Below are 17,752 nucleotides of genomic sequence, written 5' to 3'. Positions count from 1 at the left end.
GTGGCTGTGTTTAGTAGTGGCATGTACACCAGTAATGCCAGGTTTGGAAGTGTACTGTAGAGGGTGAGAGACCAAAAGTTCACTATTACAAAGTCCTCAGAGGATCCTTACATTACCCCAACTGTAGGTAGAAGTGACAAGTGTGGACAGGCTTGAGGCTGTTGACAAAAAGATGAATTGTAAACATATTTCCATCACCTGGCTGTATGTGGTTGACCTGTGAGAGTTAATGCTGCTGTTCAGGGCCTGTCTCTACTTGAGAGCAGCATAACTCGAGTCACAGTAACCCGTGACTTGTGATGTGACTTGGACTCGACTATCTGTGAGTTTAGACTTGAACTTGGACTTTCTAACAGTAATAAGAGCACAAAATGTATACATAAATGATTAATTAAATCGCATTCAAAAATCAGCTATGGATGACTGGATGGCTGGTGGAACTACCAGTTAGTATACAGACCATATTGAAAATGCAATGTGGTATGTACAAATATATGGTGAAAAACATCAATCGATCGATCGAGATCAATCAATCAATCAATCAAGGAGGTCATGTATTGTGAAACCATGAACACCAGGTTAAAGAAAATAGGAAGGTTAGGCTAGTTGTGCTTAGTCCTCTGTTCTTCCTGTCAGGAGAATGATGAATTAATTAAGTCGCACTATTAGTTTATCTAATCTGTTTTATCTCTGTCACTCCCATTTGTCCATTCTTAATGGCTCCTCTGGCTGTACCACAACACTGGTGCAAAGGCCTGGTACATAAATAAACGAGAAGGAATTTGGAGAATGGAGCTTTGCTTTAAGGATTGAGTCTTCATCTTATAGGCTTTGTACCAAGCAGCAGGTTGTTGGAGATCAAGCATGGTTCACAAAATCTCTGAAACACTATGAAACATCTTGAATATCTCACACCACAGATCTCCACTTTGCCTCTTTCCTTACTGCCATGCTTTAGGAGACATAGCTATAGGTTCAGCTTTAATAACAGACATACGGTACATTAATGTGTTGACGTAACAGACTGTTGCGTCTGTTGTTATAATAACAGAATATATATAACTCTTCTCATCCCCAATTAAATATCTTCACCTGAAGTCATTTAGCACTGACTCTCAGTGATCACTCTCTTTAGTATGTGACTGTGTCTGCCTATCACACTCATAACGTCATTCTACAGTTGGGCATCAGCAACATCAAACTGTTTTCATAGGTACTGATGCCATCTACTGGCTGTAATGGTGGATTCCAGTGCCTGCTTCACCATCTTGTACCCATGCTGTCTTCAAATGTATGTTACTCAAGCATTATACTTGATAACTCAATGCCCCAGCAACTTTCTATGGGCTTTTGAGCTATTAAAGGTAGGGTAAGTGATTTGCTTTTGTTAAAATAAGTGTTAAATAGCTCTATATTCTGATAGTACTCATTGCTATTAGAGTGTATGTTCAGTAATAGGAGTCTCTATGTCTCTCCGGCTCTTTATTAAACAGAAAATGCATTTTCAGTACTCTATCCTGATTGGCTTAAATGTTGTCACCTACCTGAAAATGTATATAATTCAGCTACTAAAGAGCTGGAGAGACCCCTGTGACCGAACAAACGCTCTGTAGCAATGATTACTATCACAATATAGTACTTTAACCTTTTAACAAAAACAAAATCTATTCAATATCTATTCTATTCAGTACACTGTAAAATAAAGAGTGTTAAACCTACTATCAAATTGAGAAAACTATCCATATGTTCCTCTGTCTGTCTGTCTGTCTGTCTGCATACATTTTTCTCCTTAATACTGTAAATTGGCCAATGGATTAGATTATTTTTTTTAATAAGACAAAATGCAGAAAAAGAAAACAGCAACAACACGCCAGGGAAATGTATTGGTTTCATCTTCAGTGATTAGAACATTTTGAGTGAGTCTGTTCAATTGCAAATTGAATGAGTTTATTCTCAGTTCAATTATTATTGTGACACAGCAGATTACATTTTCCATTTGTTTGTGGTTGGATTTAACATAATCAGTATAACTGCTTCAAATATAACTCACCTTTTCTTTGTTTTCTCAACTAGAATGAAGTTAAACCCTGTTTTAATCATATCATTTCAATGACATTTTACTTATATAATTATAAATTGCTATTATTTTGTAGTGTCAAATCAAAATGCTTTTTGGTCCATCAGACATGTTATTACCCTCTGAGAAGTAAAAAAAATATATAATAATAATAATAAGCTCTGATTATTGTTTTTATCGTGTTCAGAACTACAAACACAAGAAGGGAACTCCCCTTCCTTCAGGACATGATCCACCCGTACACCCAGTCCCACAACAGAAATGTTGAGTTGAACTGAAACTTGAAATCAATCAAATAAAATAAAATATTAAATTAAGTCCTTGAAGAAACATAGGCATGATTGCAATAGTACCACATACAGAGAAAGCACTTTAAGCTATACTTCAATGGAGAACTCCCTTTGGCCAGAATGAAAGACAGTTAATTGAGTTAAATGGCTTGATTTGACTGGAAATAAATCTGTAAATTAACCCTTCCAAATACACATTTGTTGTCTTAAATGAAATGAAAAACTAAAAAACAACAGAGGATAAGTCTAATCTGGGTGATTGACAGGAGAAATGATCAGAGGAGCAGAGTTTTTACCACCTTCATTAAGTCCAGGACAGAAGAATGGATAGAGTTTCTCAGTGAAGGTGCAGCCAGTGAAAGAGTAGAGATGAACTCTGGCCTCCACATCATGAAAGGAGACCAGACCCTCCTCATAATCCACAAACACTCCCACTTTCTGGACCTCCTCTCTTACAGGTAGGAGGACAGCGGGGCCAGCAGCAGCCTTGTACTCATTTCCATTCTTCAACCTTATAGTCCAGTAACCATTGCTGGGGTACACTGAGACTGTTCCCTTCCTCTTGATTGACTCTCTGGCCACTCCTAAAGTCCAGGCAGTCTTCCCTTTAACCTGCACCTCATAGTAAAACCTTCCTGAGAAGCTTTGTTTTCCTAAGACTGAGAGAGCTGTAGAGAATCTCTCTGTGTTGTCTCTGGACGTAAACCCCTGTTGGTCCCCATGATTCACTTGTTTTCCATCCTCAGACAGGATAAGGTTGCAGTGTGCTGTATCAGGGTCCAGAGTTACATCCACTGCATATTGCTGGATCCTCCTCAAATCATCATACAACCTCTTCTCTATCTCTTGACTGAGCGTCTTCTCCAGCTGAGCCAAAGCTGTCCTCACTGTCTCCCCGTATGAAGAGTGATGGACTTTGACCTTTGTCCAGTCCTTGGTGGGTGTCGGGGTGTTGATAGACCTGACGTTCCGGAGGAAGTGGAGGTGGTCCTCAGTGTATAAGAGCTGCTTCAGCTCAGAGCTTCTCTTCTTTAACTCTGTGATCTCCTGTTCTATCTCTTTAATGAAGCCTTCAGCCTGTTTTTCTGTGGTTTTCTGTTTCTCTTCAATAACATTAATGAGCTCAGCCTGGCTTCTCTCAATACAGCTGATCAGAACAGTGAAGACCTGCACACTGTCTGCTATCTCTCTGATGGCATCTTTCTTGCTGAGATCTACTGATTGTTTGACCTCCTGAATCTTCAGTTGTCTCTCCTGGATCATCTGCTGAACTTCAGCCTCTGTCTCTCCTAGCTCAGCCTTCTTTCCTTCATATTCCTCTTTCAGAGATACAATCTGATGTAACCTGTGGTCTGACTCAGTGCAGAACTGACAAACACACATGTGGTCAGTCTTACAGAACAGCTCCAGAGGTCTGTCATGTTTCTTACACAGAATGTCTTCCAGGTTCTTTACAGGGTCGATTAGTTTATGTCGTTTAAACGCAGAGACTCTGTGATGAGGCTCCAGGTGAGTCTCACAGTAGGAGGCCTGACATACCAGACAGGATTTCACAGCATTGAGCTTGGTCTCAGTACAAAAGTCACAGGAGACTTCATCTGATTGAGAAGATTCTTGGTTTGTGTTGGAATTTCTTTTCAGCTGCTGTGTCTTCCTGAACTGATCAGCCATCTCAGAAATTAAAGTATTGACAAAGACTTCTGGTCTGTTATTAAAGGTCTTTTTACATAGTGGACACAGACACACATCATTAGTGTCCCAGTACTGTGTGATACAGGTTTTACAGTAGTTGTGTCCACATGGAGTGGTGATTGGATCAGTGAACACATCCAGACAGATAGAACACAGGAACTGGTCTTCAGACAGGAGACTGCTGGAAGACGCCATTTCTACACACTGAGAATAAAGATGGAAATACATCAGATCAGATGTAGTTCTTGAATGCAACATCTCAGTTTATAGTTATGAATCTGGTTTGGATTGTAGTTAGATCACAAACTGTACTAAGTCTACTAACATGCCAATTTGACCAATTGAAAGACTGGACAGGGGAATGACATGGAATAAAAAAATAGGTAAACACAGAGCTGCCAAGTCTCACCCTTTGAGAGTGAGAGTCACGCAATTTAACCTCTTCTCACGCCTCACTTGCCATTTCACACGCTTTTTCCCCCCTCTCACAGCAAAAAACAAAAACAAACAGCAACCGGGTGGAAAACGGAACGCTCGTCCTAAAACACACTGCCCCATTTTTTTCGGACCGTGGCCGCCGGATTAGACACGGGTTGAGGGTGTTTTTAAAACACCCTCGCATTGACGAGAAACGCAGCCCCAAAACACACTCGCCCCCATTTCTTTCGTCGACCGAGCCCGCCGGATATACCTGGCTGGAGCGTGTTTTGGGACTAGGCGTTCTTGTATTCCATCCATAGAGGTATAATATAACTAGAGGGCGGATTGCCCCGCCCCCAGCTATCATTTCAATGAATGTGCTCAATGGCGTTTTGAAGCACCCGGAAGCCTGCCGGAAGTAGAATTATTGGTTCGATTTTGACCACACATAGAGTTATGAGCATGCGCACTAGTGTCATTTTTGCGTTCTACGGCAGCCCGTGTGTCAAGGATTGAACGTGAGATATTTATTAAATACACTCGAAATGCCTATTTATATGTAAATGCATATGTATGTATGTATAATATGTTTACATATTTATATTTATATATATATAAATATCTCTCAGTATGTTTTGCTCACGCATGTATTTCTCCCCGCCTGCAGTTCCAGCTTTGGCCACTGGGGTGGCGGCTTCAATGTTTCTCAGCAACTCTGGGGGCTTGATTCCATCACGCCCCCCAGCCAACATGTGGTTTCATTCACTGGCTTGTTTACAAGTCGAATTTGGGGAAAGAAAAATAATCTGGAGCTCAAAAACATAATGAGGATACAAGAGCTATCTGTGCAAAAGCTACAAAGTGTGCAGATTTAAGCAAGTATTTTAAAACAGTGAAAGCTACCGAGGAAAAAGAAACAGAAAGTGTTTAGACGACTCAAACTAGCGACCACAGGAGTTGCTAGTTTGAGTCGTCCAAAGTTTGACCAAAACCGAAGGTATTGAAGAGGAGGACACAGAGAATTTTGCGGTCATCAGAGATCAAAGGATTTAGCTGCTGCCATTCTGATAATGTCAGGAGCAACCAGACAACAGAACAGGGTCCAAGTTAGCCCTGGTCCAGAGCATTAGTGAGTTAGAGAGAACTCACTAACGCTCTGGACCAGGGCTAGGTCCAAGTGTTTCCAAATGGACTGCAGTCTCTCTGCACAGAACCCATATCCATCAGATCAGGGGTCTTCAACCTTTTCAGGCCAAGGACCCCCTAGCTGAGAGAGAGATGAAGCAGGGACCCCCTCTATATTGTATAAAATTGTGTTTCAGATTCAACTTTTTTTGTTTACTTGGTCTGCTCTTTTTTCCCCTCTACACCAAACACCTCTTTGCCAAAAATATCCGATCTACAAGCTCACAACGCCTCGCAGCACGAGGCATTGTGAGCTTGTAGATCTGCTATTTTTGGCTAAAGTTCTCCTCAGAATAGGGATGCTAGGGTTCAAGTGGTTAAGGTAAAAAGAAAACATCATGTCACACAAAGATTTGGCGGACCCCCTGTAGTAACTCTAAGGATACCCTAGGGGTCCCGGACCCCCTGTTGAAGACCCCTGCATCAGATCCAAAGTAGACTCGTTTTTTTGCAACCAAAAGACCATGTATTATGCAAGTACATAATGAAGTTGACCAAAGTTTCTCAGCTGCATTATATTTGTTATTAGTGTCTATCTGTCCTCAGAAACAAAGGGGTTTATAGTGAGAACTTACTTCAGCTGCTTTATAAATAAAGCACTTTGAAACTGAAGATGATGGCCAATGTTGATGATAATTGACAACAAAACAAACAAACAAACAACATATATATATATAATTTTTTTTGTACCAAAATAACCGAATTAAAGTAATACAAACTGAAAATAAAACGGGAATAACCGAAATTGTTCATGTGTGGCGCTCATGCATGTGATGACACAGAAGTCTCACTCCTAGATTTTACTGAAACTTGGCAGCCCTAGCTGTAAACAACATGTCTGGATACAGTTGTGGCTTTTATTCTGTTAATGAATAATAAAATACATCATTATCTGCTGTACTCACGTGTCGTTAAGTTGTCAGTATTTCTGTGTAAGTAAGTCCTGTCGAACGACGGTTTTGTGTGTGCTCAGTGCTGTTACAAGTAATGTCAGCACTTTACTTTCAGTTTAGATTTACTGAGAAACCCCTCCTCCTCCTGGTAGCTGTTAACCCTTCACAACCCCCTCTTCTCTACCATAACACCATTCACATCGTGAGAGAGGGAGAATGGAAAAACCTTTACATTTAACTTTGTGGGCTATCATTATTTTAGTGTGAAACACGCACGTTCAGATTGATCTACCTGGTTTATAGGGTGTGTGTGTGTGTGTGTGTGTGTGTGTGTGTGTGTGTGTGTGTGTGTGTGTGTTTACTCTGCCGGGCTTCTTTGTATTATGAAAAAATATATAATCATTAAATAGTTAAATAGGGATAATATTACTAATTTCTCTAGCTTTAGTAAGGCCTTGCATATAGAATTTTATGGGATGGATGCGTCTATGTCCATGAGCCTGAATTTAATGAATATAGAATATAACGAATGAATTAATGCATTCATGACTTGAGTCAGTGTGTTCTCTGCATCATGATCTTTGTCGTTTAAAATGGTTATATTATGTTAAATGTGTGAAATCTCTGTCCTTCCTTGTGTCTGTCTGAACTGATTACAAGTAGCCTAGGTGGTCAAAGGTCTTAGAGATTAAGGATGGTCTCCATGTACCAAATGTAATTATTTCAGCTCTAATAACAGACTATATCATCCTGAATTAAAAGGCTTCACCTGAAGTTATTTAGCAATAATTAGAGTTTAACAATTCATTCAGTCAAGAGTTTCAGTTAAATAATTTGGAAACTATTGTGTCATGCAGCCTGTTATCTTTCATTATAATCAATCATACAGTATATTGTTATTTGTAAATAAAAAAGACTGTTACAGTCCTCAGAGGATCCTAACATTGCATCAACTGTAGGTAGAAGTGATAAATGCGGACAGGCTTGAGGCTGTTGACAAAAATATGAATTGTAAACATATTTCCATCACCTGGCTGTATGTGGTTGACCTGTGAGAGTTAATGCTGCTGTTCAGGGCCTGTCTCTTCTTGAGAGCAGCATAACTCGAGTCACAGTAACCCATGACTTGTGATGTGACTTGGACTCGACTATCTGTGAGTTTAGACTTGAACTTGGACTTTTTTGTATTTATTAAGACAGCAGCTGGTCCTAACCAGCAATTAGTGAAGTTGTAATTGGTTCCCCTTTCTCTACCCATGTTGTTCTTTGCTATTTTGCTTGTTTAGTATGTTGAAATGTTATGAATGTACTTATTATGGGTTGTATTATATTGTATGTCACTCCCCCCCCCCCCCCCCCCCCCCCCCCCCCGCTTAAACACATGGCACTCAGTTTACAGACATTCGCACTAAAAGGACCACAATGGAGATAAGCTCTCAAGCCTTTTTGAGTTGTATCCTTTTGACATGTAAAAATTATATGGTCAAAAAGATCAATCAATCAATCAAGGAGAGCATGTATTGTGAAAGCATGAACACCAGGTTAAAGAAAATATGAAGGTTAGGCTATATTGTGATTGGTCCTCTGTTCTTCCTGTCAGGAGAGTGAGGCCCTACAACACACCTTTAAATTATGTCGCACTATTAGTTTATCTAATCTGTTTTATCTCTGTCACTCCCATTGGTCCATTCTTATTGGCTCCTCTGGCTATGAGTACCAGAACACTGGGTTCAAAGGCCTGGTACATAAATAAACAAGAAGGAATTTGATAATAGGCAGTGTGCACCAAACACTTGGTTTAGACAATTATTATGGCTTCCCAGACAATGTATCCACATCCACATATTGCTAAATGTACATAATAGTTTTTACACCTGTTCATTGCTGTTCACTTTCTCCTCAACCTGCAGCAAAATCAACTTCTCTGACATTCATCATGTGTTATGTTATGTTTTCAGCTTCTTAATTTCAGTTTGTCATTTAATTTCCTTAAACATGGATAACTGCAGCAGAACGACCTTAACACGCGTTGATATGGAGCTTTGCTTCAAGGATTGAGTCATCATCTTATAGGCTTTGTTCCAGCAGCAGGTTGTTGCAGATCAAGCATGGTTCACTTCCTCACACTTGTCTCTGAAAGACTATATGAAACATCTTGAATATCTCAAACCACAGATCTCCACTTGCCTCTTTCCTTATTGCCATGCTTTAGGAGACATAGCTATAGGTTCAGCATTAATATGTTGACATAACAGACTGTTGCGTCTGTTGTTATAACAGAATATCTCTTCTCATCCCAAATTAAATATCTTCACCTGAAGTCATTTAGCACTGACTCTCAGTTATCGCTCTCTTTAGTATGACTGTGTCTGCCTATCACACTCATAACTTCATTCTACAGTTGATATATGAGCGTCAGCAACATCAAACTGTTTTCAGAGGTATTGATGCCATCTACTGGCTGTGTTGGTGGATTCCAGTGCCTGCTTCACCATCTTGCACCCATGCTGTCTTCAAATGTATGTTACTTCAAGCATTATATTTGATAACTCAAAGCCCAAGCAATTTTCTATAGCCTTTGAGCCATGTTTCAAATAAAGAAGGCTTCAATATCTACTCTATTCAGTACACTATAAAATAAAGAGTTAGTCCAGCTATCAAATTGAGAAAACTATCCACATGTCCCTCTGTATACATTTTTCTCCTCAATAAGTTGGCCAATCGATCTGAAGCTGTACATATTCATTGAGCATTGGCATAGGCAGGGACTGACAAAGCCGATTTTTCCATTTCCATAAAACCACCTGTGACCTTTAAGGTTTATAAATTGACAAAATGCAGAAAAAGAAAACGGCAACAACACTCCAGGGAAATGTATTGGTTTCATCTTTAGTGATTAGAACATTTTGAGTGAGTCTGTTCCACTGCAAACTGAATGACAGAGTTTATTCTCAGTACAATTATTGTGACACAGAAGATTACATTTGTAGTTGGATTTAACATAATCAGTATAACTGCTTCAAATACTCAGCTTTTATTTGTTTTCTCAACTAAAATGAAGTTAAACCCTGTTTTGATCATAATCATAATTTCAGTGACATTTTACTTATATCATTATACATTGCTATTATTTTGTAGTGTGAAATCAACATGCTGTTTGAGTTTAACTGAAACTTGAATGCAATAAAATTAAATAAAATATAAGATTAAGTCCTTAACGTAAGCAAGATTGCAATAGTACCACAGACAGAGAAAGCATTTCAAGCTAAATACTTCAATTGGAGAACTCCCTTCGGTCAGTATGAACAACAGTTAAATGGCTTGATTTGACTGGAAATAAACCTGTAAATGAACCTTCCATATACACATTTGTTGTCTTAAATGAAAAACAAGCCTTTTCATGAAAAAAAAGCCCAGCCCCAACAACAAAAACAGAGGATAAGTCTAATCTGGGTGATTGACAGGAGAAATTATCAGAGGAGCAGAGTTTTTACCACCTTCATTAAGTCCAGGACAGAAGAATGGATAGAGTTTCTCAGTGAATGTGCAGCCAGTGAAAGAGTAGAGATGAACACTGGCCTCCACATCATAAAAGGAGACCAGACCCTCTTCATAATCCACAAATACTCCCACTTTCTGGGGCTTCTGTTGTACAGGGAGGGGGACATGAGGGTCAGCAGCATAGTACTCATTTCCATTAATCATATCTATAGTCCAGTAACCGTTATTGGGTCCCCGTATGATTGGATTCAGCTTCCTGTCGATGGACTCTCTGGCCACTCCTAAATACCAGCAAGTTTTGTCTTTAACCTGAACCTCATAGTAAAATCTTCCTGAGGAGAAGCTTTGTTTTCCCAAGACAAAGATATATCTAGAGAATCTCTTTGTGTTGACTGGATGTTTCTGCCTTATGTCTCTGTCATTCACTTGTTTTCCATCCCTAGACAAGATGAGTCCACAGTGTGCTGTATCAGGGTCCAGAGTCACATCCACAGCATATTGCTGGATCCTCCTCAGCTCAGCCTCACACAGCTTCTTCATCTCTTCACTGAGTGTCTTCTCCAGCTGAGCCACAGCTGTCCTCATAGTCTCCCCGTATGAAGAGTGATGGACATTGACCTTTGTCCAGTCCTTGGTGGGTAAAGGGGTGTTGATGGATGTTATATTCTGGAGGAAGTGGAGGTGGTCTTCAGTGTGTGAGAGCTGCTTCAGCTCAGAGCTTCTCTTCTTTAACTCAGTGATCTCCTGTTCCATCTCTTTAATGAAGCCTTCAGCCTGTTTTTCTGTGGTTTTCTGCTTTTCTTCAATCACCTGAATAAGCTCAGCCTGGCTTCTCTCAATACAGCTGATCAGAGTAGTGAAGACCTGCATGCTGTCTTCTATCTCTCTGACAGCATCTTTCTTGCTGAGATCTGCTGAGTTTTTGACCTCCTGAATCTTCAGTTGTCTCTCCTGGATCATCTGCTGAACTTCAGCCTCTGTCTTTCCCAGCTCAGCCTTCTTCCCTTCATATTCTTCTTTCAGAGATATAATCTGATGTAACTTATGGTCTGACTCAGTGCAGAACTGACAAACACACATGTGGTCAGTCTTACAGAACAGCTCCAGAGGTCTGTCATGTTTCTTACACATAATGTCTTCCAGGTTCTTTACAGGGTCGATTAGTTTGTGTCGTTTAAACGCAGAGACTCTGTGATGAGGCTCCAGGTGAGTCTTACAGTAGGAGGCCAGACACACCAGACAGGACTTCAGGGCATTGAGCTTGGTCTCAGTACAAATGTCACAGGAGACGTCATCTGATTGAGCAGGTTCTTGGTTTGTGTTGGAACTTCTTTTCAGCTGCCTTCTTTTCAGTGTCTTCCTGAAGTGATCAGCCATCTCAGAAATTAAAGTATTGACAAAGACTTCCGGTCTGTTATTAAAGGTCTTTTTACATAGTGGACACAGACACACATCATTAGTGTCCCAGTAATGTGTGATACAGGTTTTACAGTAGTTGTGTCCACATGGAGTGGTGATTGGATCAGTGAACACATCCAGACAGATAGAACACAGGAACTGCTCTTCAGACAGGAGACTGCTGGCAGACGCCATTTCTACACACTGAGAATAAAGATGAAAATATATCAGATCAGATGTAGTTCTTGAATGCAACATCTCAGTTTATAGTTATGAATCTGGTCTGGATTGTAGTTAGATCACATACTGTACTAAGTCTACTAACATGCCAATTTGACCAATTGAAAGACTGGACAGGGGAATGTCATGGAGAAAAAAAAAATAGGTAAACACAGAGCTGCCAAGTCTCACCCTTTGAGAGTGTGAGAGTCACACAATTTAACCTCTTCTCACGCCTCACGCCATACTTCGATTTCACACTTTTCCCCCCCTCTCACAGCAAAAAAAAAAAAAAAAAAACAGCAACCGGGTGGAAAATGGAACGCTCGTCCTAAAACACAGTGCCCCATTTCTTTCGGACCGTCGCCGCCGTATTAGACCCGGGATGAGGGTGTTTTAGGACGACGGTTGAACCGTCGTCCTAAAACACCCTCGCATTGACGAGAAACGCAGGCCCAAAACACACTCGCCCCCATTTCTTTCGCAGATCAAGCCCGCCGGATTTACCCGGCCCGAGCGTGTTTTGGGACGAGGCGTTCTTGTATTCCATCACGCCCACCAGCCAACAAAGGATTTCATTCACTGGCGTGTTTAGTTTACAAGTCAAATTTGGGGAAAGAAAAATAATCAGGAGCTCAAAAACATAATGAGAGGATACAAGAGCTATCTGTGCAAAAGCTGCAAAGTGTGCAGATTTAAGCAAGTATTTTAAAACAGTGAAAGCTACCGAGGAAAAAGAAACATAAAGTGTTTAGACGACTCAAACTAGTGACCACGGGAGTCACTAGTTTGAGTCTCCAAAGTTTGACCAAAACCGAAGGTATTGAAGAGGAGGACACAGAGGATGTTGCGGTCATCAGAGATCAAAGGATTTAGCTGCTGCCATTCTGATAATGTCAGGAGCAACCAGACAACACTACGACCAGGTAGGGTCCAAGTTATCCCTGGTCCAGAGCGTTAGTGAGTTAGAGAGAACGCACTAACGCTCTGGACCAGGGCTAGGTCCAAGTGTTTCCAAATGGACTGCAGTCTGTACAGAACCCTATCCATCAGATCAGGGGTCTTCAACCTTTTCAGGCCAAGGACCCCCTAGCTGAGAGAGAGATGAAGCAGGGACCCCCTCTATATTGTATAAAATTGTGTTTTAGATTTAACTTTCTTTTTTTTTTGCGACCAAAAGACCATGTATTGTGCAAGTAAGTACATAATGAAGTTGACCAAAGTTTCTCAGCTGCATTATATTTGGTATGGTGTCTATATGTCCTCAGAAACAAAGGGGTTCATAGTGATAACTTAGCCTACTTAAGCTGCTTTATAAATAAAGCACTTTGAAACTGAAGATGATGGCCAATGTTGATGATAATTGATAACAAAAGAAAATATATATATATTTCAAAAATTAAATAAGCCCCCCCCCCCTGCAACGTTTCCTTTTTGCCACACATCTACACTTCATGGAGTACATTTTTTGTACCAAATTAACCGAATTAAAGTAATACAAATCGTAAATAAAAGGGGTATAGAATAACCGCGAACAAAAATAAATCTTGTTTTATTAGTGCATGTTTGGCGCTCGTGCATGTGATGACACTAAAGTCTCACTCATAATAAATATCATTATCTGCTGTACTCACGTGTCTTTAAGTTGTCAGTATTTCTGTGTATAAATCCTGTCGAATGAAGGTTTTGTAGAGTGTGTGCTCAGTGCTGTTACAAGTAAGGTCAGCACTTTACTTTATTTACTGAGAAACACCTCCCCCTGATAGCTGTTGAAAATTAAGACAGCAGCTGGTCCTAACCAGCAATTAGTGAAGTTGTAAAATTGGTTCCCTTTTCTCTACCCATGTTGTTCTTTGCTATTTTGCTTGTTTAGTATGTTGAAATGTTATGAATGTACTTATTATGGGTTACATTATATTGTATGTCACCCCCCCACTTAAACACATGGCACTCAGTTTACAGACATTTGCACTGATCCTTTTGACATATGTACAAATATATGGTCAAAAACATCAATAAATCAATCAAGGATAGCATGTATTGTGAAAGCATGAACACCAGGTTAAAGAAAATATGAAGGTTAGGCTAGTTGTGATTGGTGCTCTCTGTTCTTCCTGTCAGGAGAATGAGGCCTTACAACACCCCTTGGCTTGAAATTATGTCGCACTATTAGTTGTCTAATCTGTTTTATCTCTGTCACTCCTATTTGTCCATTCTTAATGGCTCCTCTGGCCTTGCATCTCCTATGAGTACCACAATACTGGGTCAAAGGGTTGGAACATAAATAAACGAGAAGGAATTTGATAATAGGCAGTGGTCACAAAATTTAGTTATTCTTATTATTATGGCTTCCCAGACAATGTATCCACATCCATGTATTGCTAAATGTACAAAATAGTTTTAATACCTGTTTGTTGCTGTTCACTTTCTCCTCAACCTGCAGCAAAATCAACTTCACTGACATTCATCATGTGCTATGTTATGTTTTCAGCTTCTTAATTTCAGCCATTTGTCATTTTCTTTATACATGGATAATACAACTGCAGGAGAACGACCTTAACTTCCTCACATGTTGATATGGAGCTTTGCTTTAAGGATTTGAGTCTTCATCATTTTATAGGCTTCATTTCCAGCAGCAGGTTGTTGGAGATCAAGCATGGTTCACTTCCTCAAAGTCTCTGAAACACTATATGAAACATCTTGAATATCTCACACCACAGATCTCCATTTGCCTCTCTCCTTGTTGCCATGCCTTAGCTTAGGAGACATAGCTATAGGTTCAGCTTTAATAACAGACATACGGTAGCCTACATTAATATGTTGAAATAACAGACTGTTGCGTCTGTTGTTATAATTAATAACAGAATATCTCTTCTCATCCCAAATGAGATATCTTCAGTTGAAGTAATTTAGCACTGACTCTCAGTTATCACTCTCTTTAGTATGTGACTGTGTCTGTCTATCACACATAACTTCACTCTACAGTTGAGCATCAGCAACATCAAACTGTTTTCATAGGTATTGGTGCCATCTACTGGCTGTGATGGTGGATCCCAGTGCCTGCTTCACCATCATGTACCCATGATGTCTTCAAATGTATGTTACTTCAAGCATTATAATTGATAACTCAAAGCCCAAGCAATTTTCTATGGGCTTTGAGCTGTTAAGTATATTTCAGATAAAAAAGGCTTCAGTATCTACTCTATTCAGTACACTATAAAATAAAGAGTTAGTCCTACTATCAAATTGAGAAAACTATCCACATGTCCCTCTGTATACATTTCTCTCCTCAATAAGATGGCCAATCGATCTGAAGCTGTACATAGGCATTGAGCATTGGCATAGGCAGGGACTGACAAAGCCAATTTTTTCCATTTCCATAAAACCACCTGTGACCTTTAAGGTTTATAAATTGACAAAATGCAGAAAAGGAAAACAGCAACAACACTCCAGGGAAATGTATTGGTTTCATCTTCAGTGATTAGAATATTTTGAGAGAGTCTGTTCAACTGCAAACTGAATGACAGAGTTTATTCTCAGTACAATTATTGTGACACAACAGATTACATTTGTAGTTGGATTTAACATAATCAATATAACTGCATCAAATACTCAGCTTGTCTTTGTTTTCTCAACTAGAATGAAGTTAAACCCTGTTTTCATCATAATTATAATTTCAATTACATTTTACTTATATAATTATACATCGCTATTATTTTGTAGTGTAAAATCAAAATGCTTTTTGGTCCATCGGACATGTTATTACCCTCTGAGAAGTAAAACATAATTATGATAATAATGATAATAATAAAAATAATAATAACAAGCTCTGATATATATGTTTTTATCGTGTTCAGTTTACAAACACAAGAAGGGGACCCCCCCCCCCATTGCTTCAGGACATGATCCAACAAAAATGTTGAGTTGAACTGAAACTTGAATGCAATAAAATTAAATAAAATATAAGATCAAGTCCTTAACGTAAGCAAGATTGCAATAGTACCACAGACAGAGAAGGCTTCTTCGGCCAGAATGAACGACAGTTAAATGGCTTGATTTGACTGGAAATAAACCTGTAAATGAACCATTCCATACACACATTTGTTGTCTTAAATGAAAAACTAGCCTTTTCATAAAAAAAAAGCCCACCCCCAACAAAAACAAAAACAGAGGAATAGTCTAATCTGGGTGATTGACAGGAGAAATGATCAGAGGAGCAGAGTTTTTACCTCCATCATTAAGTCCAGGACAGAAGAATGGGTAGAGTTTCTCAGTGAAGGTGCAGCCAGTGAAAGAGTAGAGATGAACTCTGGTCTCCACATCATAAAAGGAGACCAGACCCTCCTCATAATCCACAAACACTCCAACTTTCTGGGGTTTCTCTCTTACAGGGAGGAGGACAGGAGCGTCAGCAGCAGCCTTGTACTCATTTCCATTAATCATATCTATAGTCCAGTAACCGTTGTTGGGTCCCCGTGTGATTGGATGCAGCTTCCTGTCGATGGACTCTCTGGCCGCTCCTAAAGACCAGCGAGTCTTGTCTTTAACCTGAACCTCATAGTAAAATCTTCCTGAGGAGAAGCTTTTTTTTCCTAAGACAAAGATATATGAAGAGAATCTCTTTGTGTTGACTGGGAGGTTCTTCTTTATGCATCCATCATCTTTCACTTGTTTTCCATCCCTAGACAAGATGAGTTCACGGTGAGCTGTATCAGGGTCCAGAGTCACATCCACTGCATATTGTTGGATCCTCCTCAGCTCAGCCTCACACAGCTTCTTCATCTCTTCACTGAGTGTCTTCTCCAGCTGAGCCATAGCTGTCCTCATAGTCTCCCCATATGAAGACTGATGGACATTGACCTTTGTCCAGTCCTTGGTGGGTAAAGGGGTGTTGATGGATGTTATATTCTGGAGGAAGTGGAGGTGGTCTTGAGTGTGTGAGAGCTGCTTCAGCTTAGAGCTTCTCTTCTTTAACTCAGTGATCTCCTGTTCCATCTCTTTAATGAAGCCTTCAGCCTGTTTTTCTGTGTTTTTCTGCTTTTCTTCAATCACCTGAATAAGCTCAGCCTGGCTTCTCTCAATACAGCTGATCAGAGAAGTGAAGACCTGCACGCTGTCTTCTATCTCTCTGACAGCATCTTTCTTGCTGAGATCTGCTGAGTGTTTGACCTCCTGAATCTTCAGTTGTCTCTGTTGGATCATTTGCTGAACTTCAGCCTCTGTCTTTCCCAGCTCAGCCTTCTTACAGTCATATTCTTCTTTCAGAGATATAATTTGATGTAACTTGTGGTCTGACTCAGTGCAGAACTGACAAACACACACGTGGTCAGTCTTACAGAACAGCTCCAGAGGTCTGTCATGTTTCTTACACAGAATGTCTTCCAGGTTCTTTACAGGGTCGATTAGTTTGTGTCGTTTAAACGCTGTTCCTCTCTGATGAGGCTCCAGGTGAGTCTTACAGTAGGAGGCCAGACACACCAGGCAGGACTTCACAGCATTGTGCTTGGTCTCAGTACAAAAGTCACAGAAGACGTCATCTGATTTAGCAGATTCTTGGTTTGTGTTGGAATTTCTTTTCAGCTGCTCTGTCTTCCTGAACTGATCAGCCATCTCAGAAATGAAAGTATTGACAAAGACTTCTGGTCTCTTATTAAAGGTTCTGTTACATAGTGGACACAGACACACATCATTAGTGTCCCAGTAATGTGTGATACAGGTTTTGCAGTAGTTGTGTCCACATGGAGTGGTGATTGGATCAGTGAACACATCCAGACAGATAGAACACAGGAACTGGTCTTCAGACAGGAGACTGCTGGCAGACGCCATTTCTGAACACTGAGAATAAAGATGAAAATATATCAGATCAGATGTAGTTCTTGAATGCTACTTCTCACAGTTTAATAGTTATGAATCTGGTCTGGATTGTAGTTAGATCACAAACTGTACTAACATGCCAATTTGACCAATTGAAAGACTGGACAGGGGAATGTCATGGAATAAAAAAAATAGGTAAACAACATGTCTGGATACAGTTGTGGCTTTTATTCTGTTCATGAATAATAAATACATCATTATCT

The 17,752-nt window shown here is 39.9% G+C and overlaps 2 protein-coding genes across 2 annotated transcripts in view; both read right to left on the bottom strand.

Moving 5' to 3' along the window:
* Positions 1 to 1,830: 1,830 nt before the first annotated feature.
* Positions 1,831 to 11,810, bottom strand: LOC311051639 (uncharacterized protein). The gene is made up of 2 exons (XM_084066223.1): positions 10,014 to 11,810; positions 1,831 to 4,263 (listed from the first exon to the last, which is right to left on the bottom strand). Exons 1-2 carry the CDS (start codon positions 11,712 to 11,714, stop codon positions 2,614 to 2,616), a joined length of 3,351 nt encoding a protein of 1,116 aa, XP_083922349.1. The 5' UTR covers positions 11,715 to 11,810; the 3' UTR covers positions 1,831 to 2,613.
* Positions 11,811 to 15,216: 3,406 nt separating this feature from the next.
* LOC311051637 (uncharacterized protein) overlaps positions 15,217 to 17,752 on the bottom strand; it is a gene marked incomplete at its 5' end in the record, with an annotated part of 10,454 nt that continues 7,918 nt past the window's right edge. The window contains one exon of the mRNA XM_084066217.1: positions 15,217 to 17,503. Within this exon, the coding sequence (XP_083922343.1) occupies positions 15,855 to 17,503 (1,649 nt within the window). The 3' untranslated portion in view covers positions 15,217 to 15,854. The remainder of the gene's footprint in view (positions 17,504 to 17,752) is intronic.

The sequence above is a fragment of the Gymnoscopelus microlampas genome, assembly GCF_963454915.1.
Source record: "Gymnoscopelus microlampas genome assembly, chromosome: 9".
Classification (NCBI taxonomy): domain Eukaryota; kingdom Metazoa; phylum Chordata; class Actinopteri; order Myctophiformes; family Myctophidae; genus Gymnoscopelus; species Gymnoscopelus microlampas.
Note: the sequence above shows the minus strand (reverse complement) of the source record. Positions and strands in the feature narration are given on the sequence as shown.